Below are 27397 nucleotides of genomic sequence, written 5' to 3' on the forward strand. Positions count from 1 at the left end.
AGAAAAACTGTTAACAATAATCACTTTTGCACTGTTAATGTTTGTTTGTAGATTGAGTACACCAAGGTCAACAGGGTGATCACGAAGTTCGAGCGAAACTGTAAAGCGGACTGCCAGAACGGCTCCATACGGCGAGGATTCGGACTAGACGAAGAACTGCGCACCATCTGCTGCGCCACCAACGGCTGCAACTTGGGGAGCAGCGCACCACCACCACTGGTTGCAAGTGCAGTGAGCATCAATACAATCACCTTGATCTCTGGTTTTGTCACGTGGTTGCTGACATCACAATAACATGACTTAAAATATAGACTATCATATGAATACGCACAAAAAAAAAACAACCCATGTCTATAGAGAGTCAAGTTGTTGGAAATTCGAAACACAAATCAAATTTTAATAGTATGCGGGAATTTCGAAGTGAATGCTGTTGCCTTACAGAGTTGTGCAGATAGAACATTCAGCAAGATTTCATATATATTATACAGAAAAAGAAAGGTAAAGTCTCTAGACGCCTGAAAAGAAAACACCATTGGCTTGCTGTTGTTTTTTCCTCTCCACTTCTCTCCCAAGTTCAATGGACTTAAGTGATAACTATAGAGCCTGAAAAATTCATCGCAAGTAAAGGTCTATCTTTTGCGGATGTTTTCAGAAAAGAGGAACAATGATTTAACGTTCTGGGTGCACTTGTTGATTAAACTGAATATACACAATGATGATATATACGTGCATTTCTACACTATCATAACTGCAGTACAGGCAAGAGTATTGTAGCAGAGTAAGTAGTAACAGTAAGTAGCGTCAATACGTGCAATAATGTCATTGATATTTGTAAATTCCATGCGACAATTGCCAAAAAAGGATTATGATTTTGCGATTTTAGCTCTGTTTAAGTGTTAGAGGAATCATAATAATTCACCACAATGAATTGTGGGGAACACTAAATAAACAAAACTTTCTTGAATAAGCAGGTTTGGTGAGCAACTCCGTTAGAAGAAAAATGGCGCGAATTAATGATATTGCCCTGATACCGTCGGCATCTTATCCATATATCTCACTATCTCATCATTTATATCTCATCATTATCTCATTACTCTTTATCTCCATCGCATCACTGTGTTTGATCACGTATACAATGTGGATCATTGTATGAGTTAAAGAGTGTATAATGATACATGTGCATATTGAATGTGATTTAATCAAAGAAGTACTATTTTTTCACTGTTCGGGTATTTTCCGTCTTTCATAATTGGAAACCCATGGCGGTGTTACATTATTGAGCCTAATGCTGGGATTGATTACATTCTATGACGTCATTCCTTTCTGAGAATCCAACTTCCTGCCATAATTGCCTTATTATTATTTTTTTTTTTTTTTTGGGGGGGGGAATGATATTCTGTGAGAATGCTAAGTGAGGCCAGAAGATTATTTTACTACTCAAAATGCATCCAACTGCGTAGTCGAGCAATACTGTTATTTTTGTGTTCTTTAAACTTTTATCACTACGTTTGGCAAATCGTTCTCTTGGGGATGATAGGTAAAATAAGATATTTAAAACACATTTAAAAAAGTCCACCTGGCCATTTTTTTCCATGCCGTATTTTGCTAAGATTCAAATCGATTGACAATTGTATCAAGTATAAAATATGTTGTTCGCTTTTCTTTTAGATAAGGTACTCCTCGTGCTTGTTTCAATTTACTATAATTATTCATAGTCTAAAAAGAGTCATTCAAAGTCTTTCATATAACGCGTTTAACGAATATTTAACACCTTTTAACTATTAACACAAGAGAGATTCCTCTGAAATCAACACTGTCCATTGTTTACCCCCTAAAGTTTTAACTTGTTTCTATTTCTAGTTACCTTTTCCCACATGGCGTAAATGTTGTTTGGTACTGGGCTCGTCCAGACATGTTAACGAGCCTGCGCTTCGTACTTCCTTCGGTAACTGCATTCGGAGTGTATTCAGATGACTCCTAGGCCCGAATTCACGAAGGTGGTAAAAATGAAACCATGGTTTAAACCATGGACAAAAACCATGGAGCGCCAAGTGTCGCATGGAATATTTCGTTACAAAATTGGTCATTTCGTCGACAAAATGACCGTTTCGTAAACGAAATTGTCATTTCGTGGACGAAATGTTCATTTAGTTACAAAATGTTGTCATTTCGTTACAAAATACTGGATAATCATTTCATCGACGAAATGACTGATTTCGTAACGAAATATTCCATGCGACATTTGTCGCTCCATGGTTTTTGTCCATGGTTTAAACCATGGTTTCATTTGTACCATTTTCGTGAATTCGGGCCCTAGAGTCTTCGATAAAATACTTTAACTAAATGTTTTGACCTGTATCCACTGTGTTTATACATGTATTTTCAAATGCCTTGCAATATCAAGAATATGATATATCACATATATACGCATTATATGTACATAATGTATTTAGAATGGATTGAAATAAATTCGTGTAGATACAAAGGTCATGACTTGTTCGGAATCATAATGTCAAAGATGTCTCCTTGCCTTAATAGGGCCTATACAGCTGTACTTCATGCAAATCAGAATAAAGAAGTAAAATGTTAAATGCAATGTAATGTTCCGTGAGTATACATACTCAGTCAACATTATTCACACCAACACTGTTTGATCATGATGTTTTCTTCGCTGTCATGGTAAGTATTGCAGATTTTATCATCATTGAAATTACCATTAACTATAACTGACAGTTGAATACACACTCACACACACACACACACACACACACACACATACACAATAGGCTTACGTGGCTGATGGAATGATCTTTAACAAACGTATGTTTGTTTCATTGTGTGTGTGTATATATATATATATATATATATATATGCGTGTGAATAAGTGCGTGCGTAAAGAAAGATGGTTGTTTTATAGCTGTGCTATAGTGGAAAACAGGCACAAAAATATACCTATTTCAGTTCAAACAGCGCCATTCATTTTAAGTGTTTAATGCGATAATTGACTTAGACTTCATCGACAATAAAAGACAGTCCAATTTACGGGGAAGATTTAATACAATGAAAAATGATACATATTGGATTTAACAAGGAAATTTCCACGATCCCGATCTTCTCCCATATGCAAGTCACTGTAAAATTTCGCTGCTCATAACGAGAAGAAATCGCCTTTATTTGTACCTGACCTTTAGCTCTGCACATTAGTACTTGCTATATATAATATACATTGCCATAGTTGTATACTGGAGAACGCATGCAGTGCTCACCCTATTGTAACCCACCTGCGAATATTTCCACCCAACTCTACCGGTGTGGAGTCCTGTTACATTATGACCCAATACGACCTCAGTTTATACAGATCATAGACCTCTTCGTGCGTTGATTATGGAAACTGAGTGAACGCAATAAGTATAATACTATCCTAGGTACCAAACTTCCCTCCTCACTTATAGATACTTTGCCAAATCGTTTGAGTTTCTCTCTGTTATTAAGAACACAGCAACATAACATACAAAAAATACCGAAAAATAAGAGTTGTGTGCAAATGGAGCATTCTCGAGAAAGTTATATAATGATGTTCACAACATAGACATTCCTAATGTATAAAATCTTCATTTGAAAGTGACGCACGAATTACCATCCTAGCCTCTTGATATGAAAAATTAGATATGTTATAGTAAGTCGAATGCAATGGGGGATATTCAGAACACATTCTTCCAGACATTGAGAGCTCTTTGTAATACATAAACATGATTATGAGTAAAAAAAAATACGAAGTTATTCATTGCAACTGATAGACAAATTGCACTACATCGACGTCGATGTAGGGCGATTTGTCAATCAGTTGTAATGAAAAACATCTCGACGGAAGAATTTCATGAATTTGAATAATATGAAGTTAGTCATAACTTTCTTCAGGTAATGAGATTTAATTTGGCCACATTAGCAAAGCTCATTCCGGGTTCTTTGCAATCAACTTTCCTTTCGTGAGCGGAGAGAGATATCTAAGGCTACCTTTCATATCGAAGGAGACAGATCATCATTGAATTACAAACATGAAATCAATGTAAATACTGTAATGAAGTACAGCTGTGTCAATGAATATTGTGAAGGCACGAAGATCAGAAGTAGAACTCCCTCATCAATTACAAATTTACTGGCTTTTAGGGAGAATCTTTACCGTTGCACTCCCCTTTTTGAACATCCTTTGAAAACCATTTCTTAGATCCAACGGAAAGACATGATATAAAAAAATCATAATCTCAGGCTTGGTCATTTCAGTGCAGTAAATGGTAAATCTGTACAGACTTGAGCACCATCATACCAAGTGTTGTTGTTGTTGATGATGATGACGACGAGGATGATGAAACAGCATATATACAGCGCAATTTTTATCGGTAAAAACATTCCAAGTGCAATCTTACGTGAAATGTTAGGAAAGATAGCAAAATAAGCGATTAAGTTTATTCTGCCTATAAGGTTTTCCACTCATCTTATATTACGAATGTATAAGGGAAGAATGAACGTCCACTTTAACCAAATCTTTTCAAACCAAGCTTTCATGATTTCATCTCCACAATGAGCGCGCTGGCACTATCTACCATTTTGTCATTCAAACCGAAATGACATCATTAGTCTAGAATCAGGAACTCTTTATAATTTTGTTCTTTCTCTGGTCGTGAAAGAAGTTCAGTGATATTTGCGGTTTTCCCGAGCGCGAGACACTCGCTTTCTTCCGACGTAGATCGAAATCCGCTGGAACACGTGATAGCGCTCTCAGACGCGATACTCGATTCTGGACTTGTTGGTCGTTTTCAACTCTTCTATGACGTCGCCTTGGTAACGGAGAGGGCATTTCCTCGCATTGATCACTATTTGGGGGCTTTGTTTGATATTCACCGCACACAGTCTTTGCACGGGGTAGTTCCACGTTTGAGAACACTTTATCTTTCTTCCGTAACCGACTGGAACTGTCTCCATTACTATTTCTATCTCCATTCCCGCTTGATTTTCCCGCTGCGGGACAAGATGGCAAACTGGGATTAGCAACGTTTAGACGGGACTCCTCATCGTGACAACTCCGCAATGATGCTGACCAACATTCCACGCGTCGCTGGATGTCCGCGCTATCATCTCTCTCACGCCGCGCGTCCATGTCGGCCGGAGGTGAGCGATCGCCACGGCGAGATCGGGGACGACTTGGCTCTTTCCGCTCTCTCTTCATCTTTTCGAATTCCCGCTGGACGAATCGCCGCTCCGTTTCCAGGATGCGGAGACATCTGGCGCGCTGTCCATCGATGTCCTTCAGTCGCTTCACAAGCAGCTTTTGCTCGCTGCAGTTCTTGCCATGGGCCAGGACCCAGCTCTCCGATCGCTCCCCTTTGGACCCGTGGGCCATGATGGCGTCGCTCCGAAAGCTATCCATCGATATCCCTATCGTCTGCCGAGATGTAGATTGTGACAATGAAAAGGAAATGTTTATATGCTGTTTACCGCTTCCTTCAGCAGATACTACATGGTAAAACTGAGTGAGTGGTGAACAAGTTAATGTTGTTCATGACCAATAACATTTCCTCTTCAGCTACGTCACGTGGATTTACTGCGTCTATGCGTAAAGCTGTCCATGAACCACATGAACCATTGTATTTTTATCAATGTAAATCAGACGCAATTCAGCCATTCGGCTGCGAAGTTTGATGATCAATAAACCATTCCAGAAACCATTCCAGAACATGCAGTTACTTAACACATAGTTGAGGCTCCATTTTACTGCTATGGTAGATCTTGTATGTTGTCACGGACCCCTTGTTAGTTGATTATAATGACAAAGCACTGGGAAAACACATAAATAACAAACACGCGTGATTATGGCGAAGTGCATTCCACACTGGTGTGCAAAGACAATCTGTAAAATCTGTGGTGTATGCGGAAGCTCGTAAGTCCTGCGACAGATTCGGGGGAAAACAAAAATCGGCACTGCTCTCCCGCTGAAGTGCGCTCACAATAACACACCAGATTGAACGCAGTCACCGTGTCGTCCCCCTACCATAATCGTTGAATTGCAAACAATAAAGCTTTCTCGGCACTCATACAAAGAAAGGAAAAAAGGGAAGAGGAGTACAATTGGCTTGAAAACGCAGTTAGCGGGTGGTGAGGAAGTTTTAGTACCTGGATGAAAACGCGATTAATACGATGTAAGATATCTGGTTTGTATTAAGACTGTGGATGGTTTTTATGAAGGCCTACATTAAAGGACATAATGTCGTATATCAAGAGCTCCTTGCATGTCTCTACGAAAGTTGATCCTTGGGGATACATGACACAGTACACAGATATAAACTTCAATGAGCTCAACTTAACAGTTATAGCATCAAAATGGTCACGGAGCTCATGTGGAGGTATTCTTACATCTTGACTCTTCTGGTTCCAGATTATGGCGCCTTTCAGGTCTCAGGGTGGAAATGAGTTGCTGGCTTGGTGGAGGTCTGTGCTCTCCGAGTGCTTTTCTAGTATTCAGTAGTGCTTACTGGAATATATAGAAATATATAACTTTTGATATTTCTATTTCTTTTCTATTCTGAATAAACAATCTGTTCATTCACTGCATCGGCTAATATTTCTGACGTAGATTGGCGATTAAATCGATGTTCTCTAGCTGTATATTAGTGAGCAATTGTGCTGCTAAACAAGAAGGGGGTCAGACTATAAGAGGTTAATTCATTCGTGTGGAATGTATGTCTTGCCTTCAACAACATAATGGCGACCATTATCAAAATTGTCCACACATTTACGACGAGCAAAGAAGAATCGAGAGGTATTCGAGAACACACACAGAGGAATCCCGAAAGGTAATTTGGGTTGACTCTACTCAGGCGAATCCGGTATTCTGACTCCGTGAAAGGTGATGTCGGTGTGGGGTAGGTCGCGGGTTTTAAATACCTACAATTTATATAGTGATCATCCGAAGACAGGTTATACCACCAACTGCGTAACTCTGATAAGCGCGCATATTATGGGGCTATTATAATTCGTCTTCTATCACCATTGCTGGATAAATGATAATATATATGCTCCTATATACCTCCTGATAAACAAAGCATATCTATTTTGGGTGTTTTTTTCCCTAAAAGGAAGCATGATCTTCCTTATCCTTCTCTGAGCATATAAAAGGCAACTTTGTACCTCAAACTGTGTCGTCGGATCTTTCCTTATGTCACGACACGGAGTAGACTCTTGAACTATGGAACCACAAACGCCACAGGGGAAAAAAACTCTCATACGACTAGTTGGACGTATAGGATCTCGTTTCCAGTGCTCAACATCTAATTATACATTTTACGAGACAAAGTACCTTGTAAAGGTTTTTATGACGTCCAAAGCTATATTGATAAGACGCTACAAGTATTGTAATATTTTTATCATAATAAGCAAAAGCAACCGTATACTGATGGTAGCATGCAGTGGTAGTAATAAACTGCCCCGTAACTGACCATAGTAAACGCTAGCTATCCAGTCTATGATAGCGCTTGTAAGCTTTAACCGAGCGCCGTATAATAGGTAAAGAATGGAAGGATTAACTTCGCCTTCCTACTCTTGAACGGGAGGTGGGGGTGGGGGCAATCAAGACGCGACGAGTTCATTCATTACCTGAATAATCGGCGCAATAGCTTTGACCTTCACTGTACCGAAGCGAGGGCTTTCTGAAGGAACAAAGAGTGAAGGAGGGGGTAGAGAGGCTTTTCGGAAGCTTTGGAAATTTTGACGCTCTGGATTGCCCTCATGAAGCGGGGAACAAGGACAGTGAGGATCCATTGGCCAATGGTAAAGAAACGACGACCCCCCCCCCCCCCCCCAAAAAAAAAAAAAGAAAAAAAAAAGAAAAAAAGAGCAAACAAACAAACAAATTAATGAGGCTACCTGTATGTAGAAAGTTAACGTCGTAGTCGACGGGTGTCTCAAATGCATCGTCTACCAATGTTTCAGATTAATACACAAATCTGAACTGTCTAGCTTCACAAGCAAACTATGTCTCTGGTACAGCTCGTTTTGTATATCAAATTATAAAAAGTGTATTAAAAGCAAAGTGATACAAACAAACATTAAATACACAAAAGAGCCAAAATCTGTACAGCCGTGTTTCGGTATTTGATATTCTCATACACACAGGAACAGAATGAGGCGAAAGGTTGGTAGTGACATTATATTTGTTAAGACTTGATGGTTGACTGTAAATCAGATTGAATTCTGTGCAAGCATCTTAGATTTAAGATATCGGTCATCATATCAAAGTTACATATGCAGTGTTAACCCTTTCTGTGCGAAAGAATCAACTAATGTGAACAGATTTTGCACACAGGAGTATTAATTGAAATGTGGCATAGTCGGGTTTGTGTTATTAATGAAGGGTTATGGATACAAATTTAATGTATACATAAGCGGGTCTGCTGTTGACTGGGCATCATCAGTCTATCAACTGCTGCTGCTCTTTCGCGTATTGTAAAAAGGGATCGTAACTTTAACAATCATAAAAGTAGCCACAGTGGACACCCGTTGTAACGAAGTCCTCGGGACCGGCGGTTCCCGAGGTATAGTATAATGTATAAAATATGCAAAGATGATAATTTGGGAACCTGAATAACAGTGTTCGCTAAAAAGAACTTTTACAATATTCTTTTACAGTATACAGCTGTATGGTCTCATTCCGAAGTAAAAGATTTTGTGTTGGAAGAAACGACTTATATTAGAATAACTTCGTGATCGTTGCATCACGTCGAGAAGAGAGGACGTGGATCGAAAGTTAGGATGTTTTCCCAGGTTCTGACATTACGACGACGCGATTTGTACATGCATTTATTCTGCGACCTTTTCAAACTCATCACAATAGACCTCCTAACATTTTACTTCACGACTTCAAGACTTTAAATGTTAAAGAAAAAAATTTACTGTAGCTCCTTAAAAATTAAAAAAATGTGTGTCTCTTCTTCTTCTTCTTCTTTTTTTACAATAATGTACATATTAAGGTTCAGATCACTCGACCATTTTGCCATTTTCAAGTTTTTATAAAGCTTCACAGCTTGTTTGTTTAATTTGGTTATCATTTTTTCTCTTTTTTGTAGATATCACACAAAGCTTTCGCCGAGGTCGGTAGACGACAAACCTATATTGATGGGGTCATATGCAGTAGCTATTCGCTTATCTATACACCATCATTGTAAACAATCATAAAAGGCCTACGATAGTCGTATAACAAGAAAGAGAAAAAAGAACTCAAGTTTGTGTTCCTAACTTTTTTATATAAACGGAGCAAGCAAAGCTGTCGTGCAGTAGACAATGCGTTTTCACTGATCTAAGCTTTATATTATCGCTTTGAAACTATAAGATATTACAGTTCTTTGAGAGCTTATATGCTCTGTTTTTCTTTCGCTTGAGGGAGAGAAGAATTTGTGCTGAATGCGGATATTGAGCTATTGAAATTGAACTATTGAAATTGAAATTGAATTGATATATCTGGACAGTTACCATGGTGAAGAAAATGTCTATGAAGGTTTGTTTTCGTGTTCTGTTTACTTATACCGAGGAGTTCCTTTGTCTGGTTCAGGTGATGCTATTACAAACCAATCATCATATAACACGTCATGTGTCATCGATAGGGAAACAGTACGATAATACTGAACTGATTCCATTATTTTATAAAAAAATTGCGGGGACGAGTATATGAATATGATTATACTGTGTACTATTTGTTTAGTAGGTATAATGATTAGAAGTTTGATACAATGACAGTCCCAAGAATTATTTTGTAATATTTTGTAATATGTGTGAAATAACTGAATGTTCAATTGTAATCAAGGATGGCTGATAGAATCGAAATAAAATACTGTTTGTTCTAAAACACACACACACACACACACACACACACACACACACACACACACACACACAAAGCAACTAGTAGTACCGAGGAGATTGCGGTGGTGGTCAATTCGTAGCAGGGGTTGTAGTAATGCAATAGAAACTGTATGATTTTTGTAGCAGTACCTGCACTACTATTTTTGAGTATAGTGATATTCACAAGGAATTTCGTTAGACCCTGAAGTTTTACGGTAAAACACACACACACAAACAAACAAACACACGCACACACACACACACACGTTCGCATACAAATTATGCTACACCCATAAAATACATTTTGTATTGCTTCAGCTCTATTCAGCTGGCAGAAAGTCTACGTCCATGCACAAACGAAACATTAAACACGAGGTCGTGGACAAAATTCTTGTGTATTGGAAGTGTTTGGTATTGAAACTATCTATTGATAGACAATGATCACCACGCACTCCTATATATAGAAACGACAACAACAAAAGGTTTGCCACTTTAACACTTTAATCACTATACTCACAGAATGGACGAAAGTGTCAGCACACTAAGAGTTAATAATGATATTCCGAATTTGGAAAGCAGTAAAATGGAAGATTTTTCACCTCCGAAATATTCATTTGAAGAAGTTAAGGATTTTGCATGTTGGTGAATTCTCAGAGTAATGTCGAAAACCCATGACAGAAGTACTTTGAGAATTCTATAATGACCCACAGGCAGAGATCATGCAGGAAAGTGGCGCATGCGCCGACTGCATCTCCGAATTAACGAGTTTGGGGTTCCACATTGCGCATGAGCAGAAGAAGATCATTGTACTCGTAGACGTATACTACATGATTGTACCAACATGCAGGGCATGTTGGTTGTTAAATTCACTGAGACAAACATCTGTGATGTAATGATCATTCAAGTAATCCACCTGACAGCAAAAGTGATATCTATACAAAAATATAGTTCAATGAGATGAGAGCTTTTCGAAATGTTAATTAATTGACCATTCTATTATCACCTGATGGCCTATGCAATTTCATCCTTTTTTGAACATTACTGATGAATTCCAAACATTCTCACGTCGGGCAAGTTTATGCATTTTTGTCGCTTTGAATATGAGTGTTCAAGTGCCTAACTAAAAGAGAAAAAAGAAAATTGTTTTTATCTTATATCCGGGTACACATGATCTAACTCGGAACTTGCTAATCGCATGTATATATACATGTATATATATATATATATATATATATATATATATATATATATATATATATGTGTGTGTGTGTGTGTGTGTGTGTGTGTGTGCGTGTGTGTGTGTGTATTTCTTTTTACAAACATGTACCATTTGAATTACTCCATTATTAGTTAGTCACGACGTGCCTTGTTCAACACTTACTTACCTACAGCAAAATGTGATCACTTTGAATAAAACTTTTTTTAAAAATGAATAAAACTATTTCATTATAGCTCTACGTGAGAGTACATATTGGTGACTAGATTAATGTCAGCACATTCAGAGTTCCGCTGCTGTTATTATTTTGTTTGTTGGCTGTTATTGTTGGAAAAGTATGATGTTTGATCATTTATAATCAACACGCAACATCTTTGAAGCTCGAAAAATCATGTATATTCTACCTTAAAGAGATGGTTCAATTTTGGTCGAGATGGGGCTTCAGGTTTCTGACCTTTTAGTGAGATAATGAGAAACCTCTGGTTTTGAAATGGCTGAGATAGCCATAACAAGAGACCCACCTTTTATTAGAACAATTTTGTTTTACCTTGTGTTCTGATATCTCAACCAATTCAAAGCCTATTTTCATTAAGTAAACTTTCAATTCCTTTAAAATTTGCATATGCTCTTTCATATTTCATAAGGTGGTTTCTAATTAGTTTCTATGTACTGTAGTTAAAATCTGAATCCCCATCTCAATCAAAACTATACCATCCCTCTACTTTCTTTCTCTTTCCATTGAGAAACATTTATTTGTAAATTGCATATTTCATAATTTCATATTTTAACGATAGTACTGCATCAAAGCGTATTGCAAATCTAAAAGGCATATAACAGACCTCTTTCCCTATGTGTTCGAATAAACATTGCATATTCATACATAATGATAAAGGCATATAAAAAAATGATCTGCCATTTCTTTATAGGCTACAGAGAGAATCGCCAAGAAATAAAAGATTAGACAACCCTTTTGGACAACACATTTTTCGTCGACTTCTGGTCCCCATCATTTGGAGAAGTTCTTCTGAATTGATTGTTGAAGTCAAAATGCAAAGTGAAATTTTAAGGCAATTAATATCCCATTCAGGGCCAGCTGCAAAGAACAAACAAACAAACAAACAAACAAACAAACACACACAAACAAATAAACAAAAACAAAACAAATAAACAAATACAAAATACCAAAAAAAGAACAAAAACAAAAACAGCGAAAAACACAACACGTAAACACAAGAGCAACAATCAAGCTTAAGTTGATATTACTTAACTTCATTCAAAGTACCAGCTAAGCCTAATTAAATCATATCATCGTCGCCCTTGCTGACACTTTCACCGATGTTCTGGGGATCTCCACCCTTGTCGGATTTGACCATGTCCTCATCTCCGGCGGTTTCCACCGTGTCTGCCGGATCTGCATCTTGGACGGGTGAATATATCTTGCCCTTGGCCATCATGCGAGAATGCCGGATACTCTGGCGAAGCTTCCTCCTCTGATCCGAATTCAGCTTGCGCCTCTTGAAGAATCCGGCCTATAATTGGATATGGAAATAAGACAAAACGGCGCTAGAAGGCTACACAGTAAAATGACGCAATTATTGGATTCAGGGAACTTTACATACTTATGTAGCATTATCTGGATGTATAATACTTCATTATATGATATCTATCATTATCGGAGTCTTGGATTTCATATAAGTTAGATCACCAATACATTAGACCGGTCAGTAGCCAAGGAGCTTAGCCGAAATATAGGGGAAAGCTTGCCTGTGTGCTGACACACAGACACTTAGCGATTATAAGAATGTATGTTTTAAAGAAAAATCAACATATTTTCACTTCTCATAGTATAGCATAATGAAAAATCATTTGACTTATATACCTGTTTCAGAAAGCTGGAGGAATAATACTACCCTTTACATAATGTTAGTAACACGTCGAACGAATGTGTACTTTTCATTAAAAGAATGAAATTTTGTAGAATTCTCTTTACATATATTTTTTTCTATATCTTTGACCATGCATGACGTCACATGTTTTAGTCTTCTCATCCAGTTGTGGACTAGAGTTAACCCAGTCACAAGCTTCATCTGAAAATGTCAGTGACATTATGCATAAAAAACAAGTCATATACGGGAAACACAACTTTATTATCACTTGATGCGGTTTCGGTATACCCTGGGGTACCAAAAAGAAATCTGACAACATTTTGGCAGCCAATGTGTATTGTGTAAGATATACATCTTCCGAACACGGGACGACGCCGTACAAAGCGATACCCCAGGGTATGACGTGGCACTGCGTGGTGCATCTCTTGTGCACCCTACGTTTAACTCTTTCGTTAACAGACTGCCTGACGTCGACGGTTTCTATTAACGTAGCGGAACCGAGGGATTAAACCAATACCCGGAATGAAAATATATGAAAACTTAATCTCATCTTACGAAGTAGAGGCCGATCACAATAGCAACGAGGATTATCACGCCACCGATGATGGATGCGATGTAGACATACGGGGGCGTGGTTTCCTTCAAGACGATCGTCTCAGCGAACTCGACCTCGACGAAGGTGTCGACCTGTATGAGCGTGAGTTCGAGCGATGAAACACCACAACATGTCAACTGATGTTTGTTGATATTAATTTCATGAATATGTTTTTTCTTCTTCTTCTTCTGCTCTATAATAGTCATACATAATATGAAAAATAAGAACAATTTAAAGATACAAAATAAGAAAGTAAAAAAATAGGCCTACATCTATATGAATGATAATTATGAAATTATAACAATACGAAAGATGTATATTACTACTGTTGCAACAACCATTACTGAAATTAATTCTGATTATATCTATTATTAGTAGTAAAAAAGGACCACCGAGATTCCACCCGACAGCTTTAGTGCTGGTTCTAATTCTTATAGCATGCAGCAGGTACTGCATAATCATTCATATTAATGAAATTGAGTTGTTTCTACTGCTAGTGATTGACAAATTGAGGGTAATTTGTCAATCAGTTGCAATGAAAACAATTCGAAGCAAGAATCCCGTTAATTTGAAGAAATTATCATCTTTTAATCACTGGATGATCACTTCTGAATTTCACTTCACATATATTTTTATACTGGACAAGATTAAATTAATTAACTGTGGGCAAAATTAAAAAGAAATTAACAAAAAGTGGTCAATTTAACATAAATATGCAGAGTTGAGGAACAGGAACTTCGATGGTTGAAAATATACAGCGTGTCCCGGAAAAAACGAAACCGACTTTCATTGCAATTCTTTGCAATGATAATCATATATTTGCTTTATGAGATATGCATAAATGGAAAGATACCTCTCTTCTTTCATTTGATGCACAACTCATTGTTCATAAGTAATGCATGACTGAGTTCGAACAATAGACAGTAATGCTACTAAATTTCATTTGCACGAGCAAATGGCAACTTTGAATGAGTCTTTTAGGCTTTTTCGGCAATATTTTGCAAAAAATAAAATCATAGCCTTAATATCCATTTTTCATCTCATGCTTAAAAATGATCTACGCCGGCTCGAGAAAACTTAATTTGAAAATATGCTTCCATTTTACCCAGAAAGATGGGTAGTAAAGGAGCCAGTTAGCTTTCCCGACGCCTGCCCGATTTGGCAGATAACAATGGCCTTCATGCTTCAAAGAATTTACACAAACATGAAGGGAGGGGGGTAAATGGGAATGTTACAGACGGTTCGGCATAGGGTTGTAAATTAGCACATGATCGTGAGCTTGCCTGTCCATGCAGCAAACCACAGAGCAAAGGATGTTCATCAGCAGAATGTTGAAGGGGGAGTGGAGTAACCGACCGAAAAAGCCTTCCGAGCCCCCCCCCCCCAAAAAAAAAAAACAAAACAAAACAAAACAAAACAAAACAAAACAAAAACAAAAAACAAAAACAAAAAACAAAAAACAAAAAAACCAAACAACCAAACATACAAACAGAAGACGACTTTCAGTCCTGCACTTGTACCTTTGAAAAGTTAGAAGTGCAAGTTCAGTGATAAATAAAGTGATGTACCCTCTCTTTCTGCTTCACCTCCCCCTTCAAAAACTTTAAAACCCTGTCAGTGATAAAGGACGAACCACGCGTGAGGGAAATGTAGAGAGCAATGGAAACAGTGAGAGAAGTTTGAGGTATACAAAATCATCAAAATGTGTACAGTTACCATTGCTGTAACGTTGATTTCCCATAGCCATTGGACTGCATGCAGCCTGAGAATACACACGATATTACTCTTCAATTATTTGCTAAGTCTCATATCTTATTCTAAATAAATGACAACAAAGGGCTTTCCGTCTTATACAGCATTCTCTGTAAATACACCCCCCCCCCCCCGGAACAACATTCACTGTAGCACTGCCATTGTTTTGTGTGAATTCAATGGCGCAGGTGAGCCCATTGTCTAATGCTAAGTCGGGAGAGCTGAATGCTTGTTTTACGACTATCCGTAGAATCGGTAGAAATGAAGCATGTTTTCATGCACATTTTTCTCAAGCATGCGTTATTCATATGTGACGCATAAGATCTCATACGAAAGAAGAAAATACGGATATTTAGGTTATGAACTTTGTTTTTCTAAAACGTACGTTAAACGTCTGAAAAAATTACTCAAAGTCACCATTTGCGCTTGCAAATGAAAATTTGATAGCACCACTGTTCGTTGTTCCAACTCAGTCATGCATGAACGATGAACATTAAGTTGTACATCAAATGAAAGAAGAAAAGTTTATCTTTCCGTTGATGTATATCTCAAAAAGAAATGTATGATTTCGATAGTAAACAGTTGCAAGGAAACTCGGTTTCGTTTTTTCTGGGACACGCTGTATAGCCAATTGGAAAATCAGTAATAGAATAAAAAAATTAGAGTCTTTTATATACTGTACGAACTTCAAGTTATTGTATGGAAAACAAAAATGCCACACCAAACCAGAGCAATGTGTTTTCTGGGACTTGACTGGCTGACGTGATAACACAATGCAGAGCACCATTAGATAATGTTGGGATTAAAGGGATAAATAATGTTGGGATTAAAGGGATGGTATTTGAGTTTCTCTTAGAATTGTATGCTCTTTCATATATCATAAGAGTGGTTCAAATATACAAGCTTGCTTTTTAGTGAACATTTTATTTTTTTTTTTCAACTGAAGCATAACTTTGTATTTTTGCCAGTATGCATTCTCGCTTTTATCTGTACCATTTATCCTTTGCAAAGTCGAATGTTTGTTTATAATAAAATGCCTGATTTATTCTTCTGTGTTATGATTTGTTGGAAAAAGAAGAATGAAAATAAATGAATGAAATGACATGAAATGAAATGAAATTCATCTATAAAAAAAAAAATCATCCTCAAAATACATTGGAAACCTGAAGCCCCATTTCAACCAAAACTGTACCATCTCTTTAAAGGGATCGTATAGTTTTGGTCGAGACTTAACTTCAGGTTTTTATCATTTTTAGGTGAGATAGTGAGAATCCTCTTATGAATATGAAAGAGCATGTAATTCCATGAGGATTTCAATATTTATTTGATGAAAATTGTATTTGAAATGGCTGAGATATCCAAAACAGAGTGATCCTAATAAAGTGTGGGACCCACATTATTTTTATTACGATCGTTTTGTTTTACTTTGTTTTGTGTTGTTTCAGCTATTCCAAACCAGATTTTCATCAAATAAACCTTTAACTTTGATTTCCTCTTAAAACGGTATGATCTGTACTGTTTCATAAATGTTTTCTTGGTATCTCGCAAAAAAAGTTAAAGCCCAATTTTCATCTCCACCAATACTGCACCATCTCTTTAAACTCACGCTAATGGGATGGACGATGGGGTGCGGAGAAAACGTGATTCCAGGGTAGAACGATCCATCGACAAGAACCGAAGCAGTGGATGTGATCCTAAAGGCGTCTACCGAGGTATCCTAATATAGATTAGAACCAGATGACGATTAGGGGTAAGTGAAGATAGGAAATACACGAGCAGTAATCAGACTCGACCCCTGTAAACTCATGTATCAACATCCAATCATCCCTATCACCTGCCGTCATATTATCAAGTGCCTTATCAATATGTTTATCACTAGTGTTTTGATAATGATAATTGATAATTATACTGGACGTGACGCTGTTTCCACATATTGAGAAATTAACATATTACTGTAAAACGAGAAATTTTCGCGTGCATTTTAATTTCGCGAATTTCGCGAGAGCCAAGATTCGCGAAATTAAAATGCACGCGAAAGTTCTTGTCTACACTATATGCATTGAATGCCAGTAGCAGTTCGCAAAAATTTCATGCCGCAAAAAAGGCCGTCGGCTCCAATTCGCGAAAAGTTCATGCCGCGAATATAATCATGTTTTACAGTATTACTATTATACGAGTGCAGTTTCTTTGGTGCTTTTCCTGCCACCTCGAAATCTTTAATTTGACCTACAGCTTCTCAGTGCATGGTATCATCTGTTTCCTACTCACGTTCAGCACTGCGTCTGCTATGACCGTGGTCGTAATGGTGACGACCACGTTACCCCTCCCAGCGCTCGATCCCGTATTGATGGAAGCGACTGGACAGGTAAACTCGTAGCACTCGACTTCGTCGTCGTCGCAAGAAACGTGGAGGATTGTCCGCGTGGAGTTGTCGTTGGCGTCGTCCACCGTTACAGCAGTGGTGCCTTCTTCACGTGTCTGTGTAACCCCATTTTTTTTTTTGGGGGGGGGGGGGAGGGGGAGGGGGTGAATTGAGTTCATTTTGCAGAGTTTTAGTGATAGAGTTAATTGAAATACAGATAAATTGATCAAATCAGAACACTGCAAGCTTAATTTACAAGGACGGTTCGATATTATAGTCCCTCTGATTTGCTCCTCATCATAATACTTTATGGATTTCATTGTTGCATTGTTTTCTATTTTGTTGTTATGGTTGTTGTTGTTGGTGGTGGTGATGATGATTGTAGAGGGGGATCCTAAATCATCTAATCGAACTGATAAACTTATTTAATGTATGGGTTACAGGTGTCGGCAAATAAGATTCTGCTGGATCAGAGGTATTAGTTTATACCCCCGTCAATAAAGGCGGAATGAGCCGGAATGCCGTTGGAATGAAAATTCTTCCTGCCTTCCTGCATATTTGAAGTGCATTCTAAAAATTCTGACGACATTCTGAGTGCGTTCCAAACATTCGGGCCCATTCTTGTGGCCAGCCCGAATGTTTTAAGCATGCTTAAAAAATTCGAGGAGCATTCGAAGTGGAGAAATATCGATTTTTATTCGAAGGATATTCTAACTGGACTCTGATTGCATTCTAGATATTCTTACGGCATTCTAAATATTCTGACGGCATTCTGACAGCATTTGAAACAATCTGATCTCATTTGAGGGAGAGTCGGAGACTCGGAACGGTGTTGCACCTCAAATTCTGCCAAAATATCTCAAATGCCCAAATGCTCATACAATTATCCCCAGTTGAATACTGGTTAGTGAAAAGGTTAGAGTAAAGATTACGGTTAGAGCTAGCTTTAGGGTTAGAGTTTGGGTTAGGGTTAGGATTAGGTTCAGGATTAGGAGTAGGGTTAGGGTCACGGGAAGGTTCTGGGGTAATTGCCCAGGGGGTAACTGGCCTAGACACTCTCTTTCAAGGAGGTCTTGCTGGAGGACAGCAATCTGTAGTAAAGCAACATGGTTCCAGGATGATCGGGTTGAGACTGGTGAAAATCACCAGTTTTATACGCTATCGGAGACCATTTCGGCGGCATTCTTGGCACGCACGGGGAATTCGTGTTGCATTCTAAGTACATTCTAAGTGTATTCTAATTTTTCGGGCTGCATTCTGTTTGAATTCGTGAACATTCAGAGTATATTTGGTAGCCATTCCTGGAACGTTCTGGCTGCATTCGAAATGAGTTTGTACTGCATGCGAGACGCTTTCCGACCATCAGACTTAGGGCAGCAATCGAAGTGCTTTCTAAAGACTCTGACCGCATTCTAACAGTATTCTGAATATTCCTACAGCGTTCCAAGTACATTCGAGCAGCATTCGACAGCTAATTAATCCGTAATGTGCAAGAAGGATTTGAGAAGGATTCGAAGTCGATTCCAAGTATTCGCACAGCATTCCCTACCAAACTGTTAGAATTAGAATTTTTCTCCCGTACGTGGCGCGAATTTGGAAAATCTTTAATTTCGGTTGGTTCTGCTTGATTCTTACTGATTCCGAATAAGTGTGACGGGGGTATTACAACGCTTTATTCCTGTTGTTTGCTCTGTTGCGATTAAAAACAAAAAATGATGAAAATAATCCTGAGTAATGATCAAGAAAATATGACACATGCCAGAGGGAACAGATAAACATTAGGAGGACGACGTCGGCTGTGGAAAGTTGGCCAACAAACTCATGAAACTGAAGGATACGAGATTGCTATATTTGGAAGGAAAAGGATGACTAGATTACTTTTGGTGCAAATGCAAAGTGAACCAAGAAAGGGAAGCATCCCTAACATAAACTTGTGCGAACAATCGGAGAGTTTGTACGGATCGATATTCCCCGTTCTATACACATGCTGGAATATCATTATTTACCATATTCTGTCCATTTTCGAAAGTTCTGCGCGAGCAGGTGTGGCCTGTATCCATGGTAACGTCCGGTTCGGTCATGATGTACGCTCCGCCCTTCAGTCTCATTGGCCAGAGGATAGTCAGGTACGTGAGTCCCACGGCGCTCGGACCAGCATTGTTCAGCTGGTATTCAAACATGAAGTAATAAAACAAATTAAACGAAATTCCACGCCATTCCATTCCAATTCAAGTTTATTTCAATCGTTCAATCGTAATCGTGTGTGTGTGTGTGTGTGTGTGTGTGTGTGTGTGTGGGAGGGGGGGGGCTGTGTTTGGGCTTGTGGGTTTTGCACGGGTTGAATCGGGGCGGATTGGGTGGGAATGGGGTTTGATTTGGAGTGGAAGATAATCATAAATTGTACTGAGAACTATGTGGTATAGGATATATGAGAGATAAAGATTTGTGTCGCTTGTAACGGGGAGGGCTAATAGAGTTCTTGTAAAAGATTTCATTTCTTAATTGCGTTATATACTCTTACTGTATATGCATTCTTTTACAAGAGGGTATATATGTTCACATATTCGACGTGTTCAAGTGGAACATAACATATACTATAAAAAGTATTGTTTCGTTAGTAGTTTTCAGTTGGTTTCACTCTAATTGATTAATTATCAGTATCGATGTTTGAGTGAGAGACTATATTGCAGTAAATACTGTGAAATGATGTTCATTTTGTTTTAAACTTTATTTCTTTTCTTTTTTTTTACTTTGTACCCAGAAATGATTTTTTTTATTCATGTATGACTTAAATGAAATCAATAAAATGTGTGATTTGTTTGTTTGTTTTTGTCGATTGATTGTTTGTTTGTTTGTTTGTTTGGGGTATAACACACTCACAGCCATGACGTGAACGATCTGAGGCCCAACGCTAGTTTCGCTGGACAGGTTGCGATCCGACGGATAATCCGTCTCCCTTACAATTAGTCTGTCTAGATCGGCCGCTCTGCATGGAGATGGTGGCGAAGGGATGTGAAAACAATGAAGGATTAAAAAAAGAGAAGGAGCATGAAGTCAAGTTTAAAGGGGAACATAATGACATAATACGTATGGATTCAGTGAGCGCAGACATATTAGTAGCTGATCGAAAGAACGAAAGTGAAGTTTAAGGAATAACGACATTCAGACAAGCCTATCAAAAGTTATGAATTTTTAAAGTGTGGGTTAAGTCCATGTGACGTCATAGCTGGATAAGAACAGTCTGCAAGAGTAGGTGATGCCACATTTGTAGAAAGATCAACGGCAACGATCAAAGGCAACAAGAATTCCACCTACTTTTTTTCTATCGTAGTGTATGGACACATGAAGGAGACAGAAAGAATGATATTACCTCTTGCATATTTGGTCCGTAACAAGTCGAGGGAATAATATCATGCATTCTGCATTATTTTGATGAAAGTGTAATACATCAGTCGTACAAAGTGTAAAAATCAAACGATATTAATCGAACTTACAAAACGCTAAATCAGTAATCATTGATATAACAGGTGGTTTCACTACTAACATTTTCAAAACAGTGAGTTTCTTGTTTTTCGGAGTGATTGGATGTTCCATGATTTATAACGAAGTAGAAAATCGGGAAAATGATATTTCATGCAGAAACTCCCTTGTTGTTGAAAGAGCTGCTGTTAACGAAATGAAAAATAAAAGGGTAAGAGACCAGCGGATCTAGCGCTCCCATCAGCATCGCTCTTCGCTTTCATCGCGCTCTACTTAAGGCAAGATTTTTTTTTTCAACAATCTGAAGTGGGAATATGATGTGGAATATTTGAGCCCAGATCCCAAATAACGTATTGTGTTTGAAGATAGACTGACATCTTAAGAAATTCTTACCCTTGAAGAGTGAGGTTAGCGGTAGCGTACACTGGAATGTTAGCCGTTCGCTCATTGTCGTGAATCGATCCTGGTCTCTCGGCATCAAAACTGGCAGAAAGATAATAAAATTATTGGATTTGAAATAAGTTTTAAAGTTGAAGGAAGCAGTTCTCATCATCTGTCGTGTGACGAAGGAACGGTTCCAAGCAGACAATGGTGAACTTGAGATCTGCGACGCAAACGCTAACATAACACAACGCCTCCTTCCGACTTTGACAATGGGAATAGCTTTCTCGCGCATGTGCAGAACACAATATTTCCCAAAAAGGCGTTGTCTTAGCGTTCGCGTCGCAGCACATTAAACTGCTTGTATGATCAATTAAGTAAATTCAAACAAACGGAATGGTCGCAACATTTTTTCTCTCTCCTTTTTTACAATCGAATATAGAATAAAGAACTTAAACAGCGAATCATGCAGTGATGATTTTACCAAAAAAAAAGAAAGAAAAAAAGAGGAAGCCAGGTTTCTTGGGCCTCTAATTGAAATAATGGATTCCGAGGTGACGGGAATAAAACTATTTTATTTTAGGAATAGCCCCGAATAATGTAGTGCTCGTTCTGTCAACGAAGAATCCATAATTTCACTTTCAGACTATCCATGAATATATATATATACCATGACTATGACGTCACAGTATGGCACAATCTTCTCAATCGGCATTTGTCTTCAACATAGCAATGTTATGTGTGGTCACATGACGTGCAGACCAATCAGACCAATCAGCAAACAGGAATTTTCCATTGAAGAGAATATTATGGTCACTATGCACATCACACAAGAAATTTGATGAAGTGATGGAGCAATCGCTTAGCAAGTCTATGAAAGAATTTGCAAGTGATTATTCTCCCCTGCGTTTTCAATATCTTCTTCATCAAAAGTTTTTCGCTGTCTCCATCGTTCGTTTCTCTGGACTTACCTCTGCGCTGTCAGATTGAAAGAAACAGTCTCAGTGAAGATGCTGTACGACTCAGTTTGATAGCGGAGCTCAAAAGCAACCTAAAGCACAGCAATGTTACGTGGAAAAAAGGTGACACCATTATCACTATCGAAACCATTAACAATATGAAACCAATGCCATTTACTTTACCATTATCTTTCCTATTACCACTACTATCACCACGTAAAATCTTACAGACTTTTCAAGTTCAGGTTCAAGTTGTTTTCACTTTTCACCGTACCGTTTTTCAGCCCTGAAACATTACTCTTAATCGACACTTTACCCTTCGCATTGTTATAGTTGCTTCCCGGCTCTTTTATCTCTTATACGTTATTATATATTCAAGTGATGTGCAGTTTTATCGCCCCGTCACTGTACAGGCATGCTAACCTGGAAACATGAAACTGCACATTATTTGAATATGAGACCAATCTGAAGCAAATAATTTTCACACAGCAATAGATACATAATGTACTCCTAAATGAATCCCACAAGGATAGGAACAATCATCCTCCAGCATTCCCACTGATCCCACTGATCAGTTACTAGCCTTCCCCTTTAAATCTGCTATTTAAGTGGGTAAGCTTTCTAGTTAATTTATCAGCAGATTCGGTGAACAGATATACTGTCGGATAACAATTGTAAACACACTGTTTTCGCACGACATTTGGCATGCTCTCTGATTTGCAAATCTAAATGCATCGACATTATTTTGTTGACCGATTATCAATCTAGACAACATCAACAACATCATGACCACCACCACCACCACCAACAACAACAACAAACTTACAGATGTGTTTGCGCCGACCGGATTTCCTAAGTCACACGTCCGGACCCTTGATGGGGCATGGTAGGTACAAGATGCAATCGCTCCCTGCGTCAAGGGGGAAAATCTCTCAATATTAGAAACATTATCCGCTCTATATATGCATTTTTACTGTTTATTTGTTCAGTTATAACGAAATTTTGACATAACGAAAGAAAACCGCCGTTCCCGAGGACTTCGTTATAACGGGAGTCCACTGTACTTGAAAATATTTTAGGTACCTGAGAAAAAAGTAGGTAAACTTTATGAAGATATAGATGAAAAGTATCTTACCGTACTAAATCTTCCCGCAGTCACGAAATAAACACCGTTTGGTTCCTGTATGCGCAGAAAGGAGAGGAAAGCATCCTCACCCTTGTTGGTTACCATGACATCCAGATTTATGATTTGAGCTTCACCTATTGTTAGCTCAGTGACGTCACTTGGAAACAAAGGAAAATGGAATGACTATTCATTTATAAATGATATTACTATTGTATGCACTGTAATCAATGAAATTTACGAATGAGTGAAAGAATGAACAGATTGATGAATAAATGAATAGATGATGAAAATTAACTGACAGGAAGAACAGTTTGATAAAATCTAGGACTGCGGAGCTATTTCTCTCTTCTTCTTCTTCTTTTTTTTTTTTTGTTCGATTCGTAACAGGCAGTTAAATCGAAGGGGTAATACCTGTTACGATGGTTAGCATGATTAGTGAATTATACTGACTCAGAGTTCAGGCTTTTGGGGACAATCTTCTTAGAACATTTTCTTACCTAGATGCCGTTACAGCTAGATCTGGAAAGCAGGTTGCACCAGCACATTCCCTGGCGAAGGCAATCTTGCAGGTGCATGAAAAAAAAACACCAAAACAAACAAACAATAACATGAAAAAAAATATGGCGGCGATCCTTGTGAGAATCATATATTTTGATAAGAAGCCTGACTATAAAATGAATTGGAACCAGTTAAGGATTTTTTTTAAATCATTGATGAAGGGGACAGTAAGTTGTTTATTGAACCGAAACGATTGTTCAAAATGAAAATACTTTCACAGACATCCAGAACAAAAATATGTGTCTTTTAAATAAACAAATTCCTAACAAGACCACCATTCTGACTTTTATGTGAAAAATAAGTAGTCTCAAAGAAAAATAAACAAGTAGAGTTCTGATCCAACATTACGTGCTTGGAAATTATCACGGTGCCCTGTATCATTTCGTGCAGTCCTCTTTCTTTGACTATGTACCATGAGGTAAAAAATGATTGCGTATCTCGTTGACCTTAATCCTTTCATGGTTATGTCCAAACTTTATGTTTACGTGTAACCCTTGAAAACTGTACGATGTGTAAATCGAAACACGCAGAAAACAGTGTGACTGATGTTTCTTAGGTTATTCACGGTTACCACGGTAGTTGTAACAACGGTTTTGAGGGGAAGATACATTGAGAAACATCAAGCAAGTATGAAGTTGAAGTAAAATTAAACGTATAGTTATGGGCTGGAGGAATAAGAATTCAATGAGTCCATGATATTATGTAATATTGTGTCCTTTGGCGACCTACTAAATACTGGAAAGCTTGCTTTATTTGTAGCTCCATATAAGTGCATGAAACACTTGGACTTCAGACAACGGTGACGAAAAATGCTTAACATGATAATCATGATCATAATACACATACTGTATTACACGGAGATTAACATGTACTTCCAAGACACGGACTGCAACATGTATACGCGTTATGCTTCTAATCATTAATAACATCTGCACACGACACTGGTTGAAAATGACAGGAGATATGCTCCCTTTCTCTTTATCGCCACTCAGTGAGTGGTGACTTGTATATTATATTCTTACAATGTCGTATTGCTTAGACAATCATTTCTGAGGCCATTGTCCTCGTCAAGCGTTTGCTTATGACGATGGTCTCCTGAATTTCTGTACACCAAGAGTTGCCTAATTTGTCTTTGAACAATAGATATACAGGAACTTATGTTTGCATAAATATATGCATAAAATAATTGTTTATTTTCATTTTGCGTTGTGTCAAAAAAGTGTTGGATATTTGAATTAATCATTTCTTTGTTTTAACTGTCAGATTCAAATTATACTGTGCTTAATAAGTTCGTTCAATTGACTTTGTCTTTCATTTATGTATGAAAAAAGAACTTCAGAAATCAAATCAAATCAAATCAATCAAAAGGGCGAGTATAGTTAAACTTTAGTGGCCAGATTTGACCAGTCTGGTGGCTAGTAGTGATTTCTCCATACCGAACTGACGATGTGTGTGTTGACCTCCTCTGCGAGAACGGGCGGCACGGTACTAGCATCCGTCTGTCCGTTGTCGACGAGTCGGTAGTCGAGGGAGACCGATATGGGCGTCTGCTTGTCCCGAATCGTTGGCTGACGTAGGTATCAAAGACAACGAATTTCCTTAACGTTTAGAAATTTACGTCGACAACTATCACCGGATGGCTAGTGATGACGTAATAATGCTTGATGATCACGCCACGTTCATCAGCATAATGACGCCATTATACATCTTGGTCACCATCACTTTAAAAAAAAAAATGTTTTTTATGTCTATCCGTCAACATTCAGAATAACAAATTTTCTTCCACTGAAGTCATACAAGCCTACCTATTAGGCCTAAAGGGGATGGCTAGTAACCAATCAGTGGGAATCAGTGGGAATGCTGAGGGATGATTGTTCCAATCCTTGTGGGATTCATTTAAGAGTACATTATATATCTATACTGTCGAGTGAAAATTATTTGCTTCAGAACGGTCTCATTCAAGTAATGTGCAGATCAATGCCCCGTCACTGACCAGGCACGCTAACCTGGAAACATTAAACTGCACATTACTTGAATATGAGACCATTCTGAAGCAAATAATTTTCACACAACAATAGATATATAATGTACTCTTAAATGAACCCCGCAAGGATTGGAACAATCATCCTCCAGCATTCCCACTGATTCCCACTGATCAATCATTACTAGCCATCCCCTTTAAACAATCACTGTATCACTAGGGGCCTACCTTTTTTTTATTTTGAGAAGTTCATTCTAACAAAATGAAGAACTTACAGGTGACTTGTTGGACGATATCTAGGTTATGGAAAATGACATCTGCTACCATGGTGACTCCTAAATTATCAAAGAACATTTAAATGACACTCAATATGTTAGTATGGTAAATCTATCTCATTCTGGTATCATTTTCCCCAAGGAACTCTGTTTCTACTGTCATTGTGTACATACTCTCTAGAGTATACCCGGATGCCAAACATATATAGATGTATCGGAAAATGAGCATTTCAGAAGACAACATGACTGAAGGGAGGAATAGGTCCTAAAGCACGTACAGTTATACCGCAGAAGTGAATAGGCCTATACGTACATTGCGTACGTATGGGGGTTCGTGGCAACGTTTTAGTGGATTATGGCAAGGCGCTCTCTGGTAAAGAACAGTGGCAACGCTGTAAAAGCTTCACTGAAAATAGGCGACCATAACCTATGGATATTTCTCTTCTTTTTCTTTTTTTAAAGAAGAGGAACCATAGCGCTTTGGTTCCTTGCGATGTGACCAGCAACAAGCAACTTCAAACAACAAGCAGCAAATCGCAACTTACAGCGACGAACGCTTGAAGAACATCGCAGGATCGTACGTCGATCCGGACTTGCATGGTTCTCTGGATCGATGACCGACCAGTGTCCACGTAGAATGACCGACGCAAGGCCAATTCTCGGGCGATGTCGAGCTGCATTTCGTACTGAAATTCTACGACGTCCGACGAGCAAAGGACAAAAATCAATCGAGACAACCCAATTCAACAATGTAAACGCATTACACCATAAAATTTACTTTCCCAACAAGACAATCCCCTCCCCAACTTCGCACAGGATAGGAACATCGTTCGACTATACACCTGTACACTACTTGAGTGTTTCGACTCGTTTACTTTTGTAGGGGAACTTTCATATCGTAATCTGCATGAACTTAAAAAAAAAGGTTAATAAGAGCA

At 38.2% G+C, this 27397-nt stretch overlaps 1 protein-coding gene across 1 annotated transcript; it reads right to left on the minus strand.

The window, feature by feature from the left end:
- Nucleotides 1-12399: 12399 nt before the first annotated feature.
- LOC139713738 (integrin alpha-V-like) lies at nt 12400-27139 on the minus strand. Its single transcript, XM_071625442.1, has 13 exons — nt 27005-27139; nt 25640-25771; nt 24143-24207; nt 23655-23802; nt 23346-23429; nt 22532-22611; nt 21573-21662; nt 20580-20685; nt 19706-19864; nt 17606-17815; nt 16944-17054; nt 13546-13677; nt 12400-12633 (listed from the first exon to the last, which is right to left on the minus strand). The coding sequence occupies exons 1-13, from the start codon at nt 27137-27139 to the stop codon at nt 12400-12402; spliced, it is 1686 nt and encodes a 561-aa protein (XP_071481543.1).
- Nucleotides 27140-27397: the final 258 nt, after the last annotated feature.

Source organism: Diadema antillarum, unplaced genomic scaffold (genome assembly GCF_040938485.1).
Source record: "Diadema antillarum isolate AM-2024a unplaced genomic scaffold, OU_Dant_1.0 seq00002046_RagTag, whole genome shotgun sequence".
In the NCBI taxonomy this organism is placed as follows: domain Eukaryota; kingdom Metazoa; phylum Echinodermata; class Echinoidea; order Diadematoida; family Diadematidae; genus Diadema; species Diadema antillarum.

What these genes read in the sequence shown, in the direction of transcription:
- LOC139713738 (XM_071625442.1), bottom strand. Translation starts at nt 27,139, where the DNA reads ATGCAGCTCGACATCGCCCGAGAATTGGCCTTGCGTCGGTCATTCTAC. An exon ending in TTCTTCAAGCGTTCGTCGCT is followed by an intron (nt 25,772 to 27,004) that starts GTAAGTTGCGAT and finishes TACCTACGTCAG; the next exon opens with CCAACGATTCGGGACAAGCA. An exon ending in GCTAACCTCACTCTTCAAGG is followed by an intron (nt 20,686 to 21,572) that starts GTAAGAATTTCT and finishes ATCTCCATGCAG; the next exon opens with AGCGGCCGATCTAGACAGAC.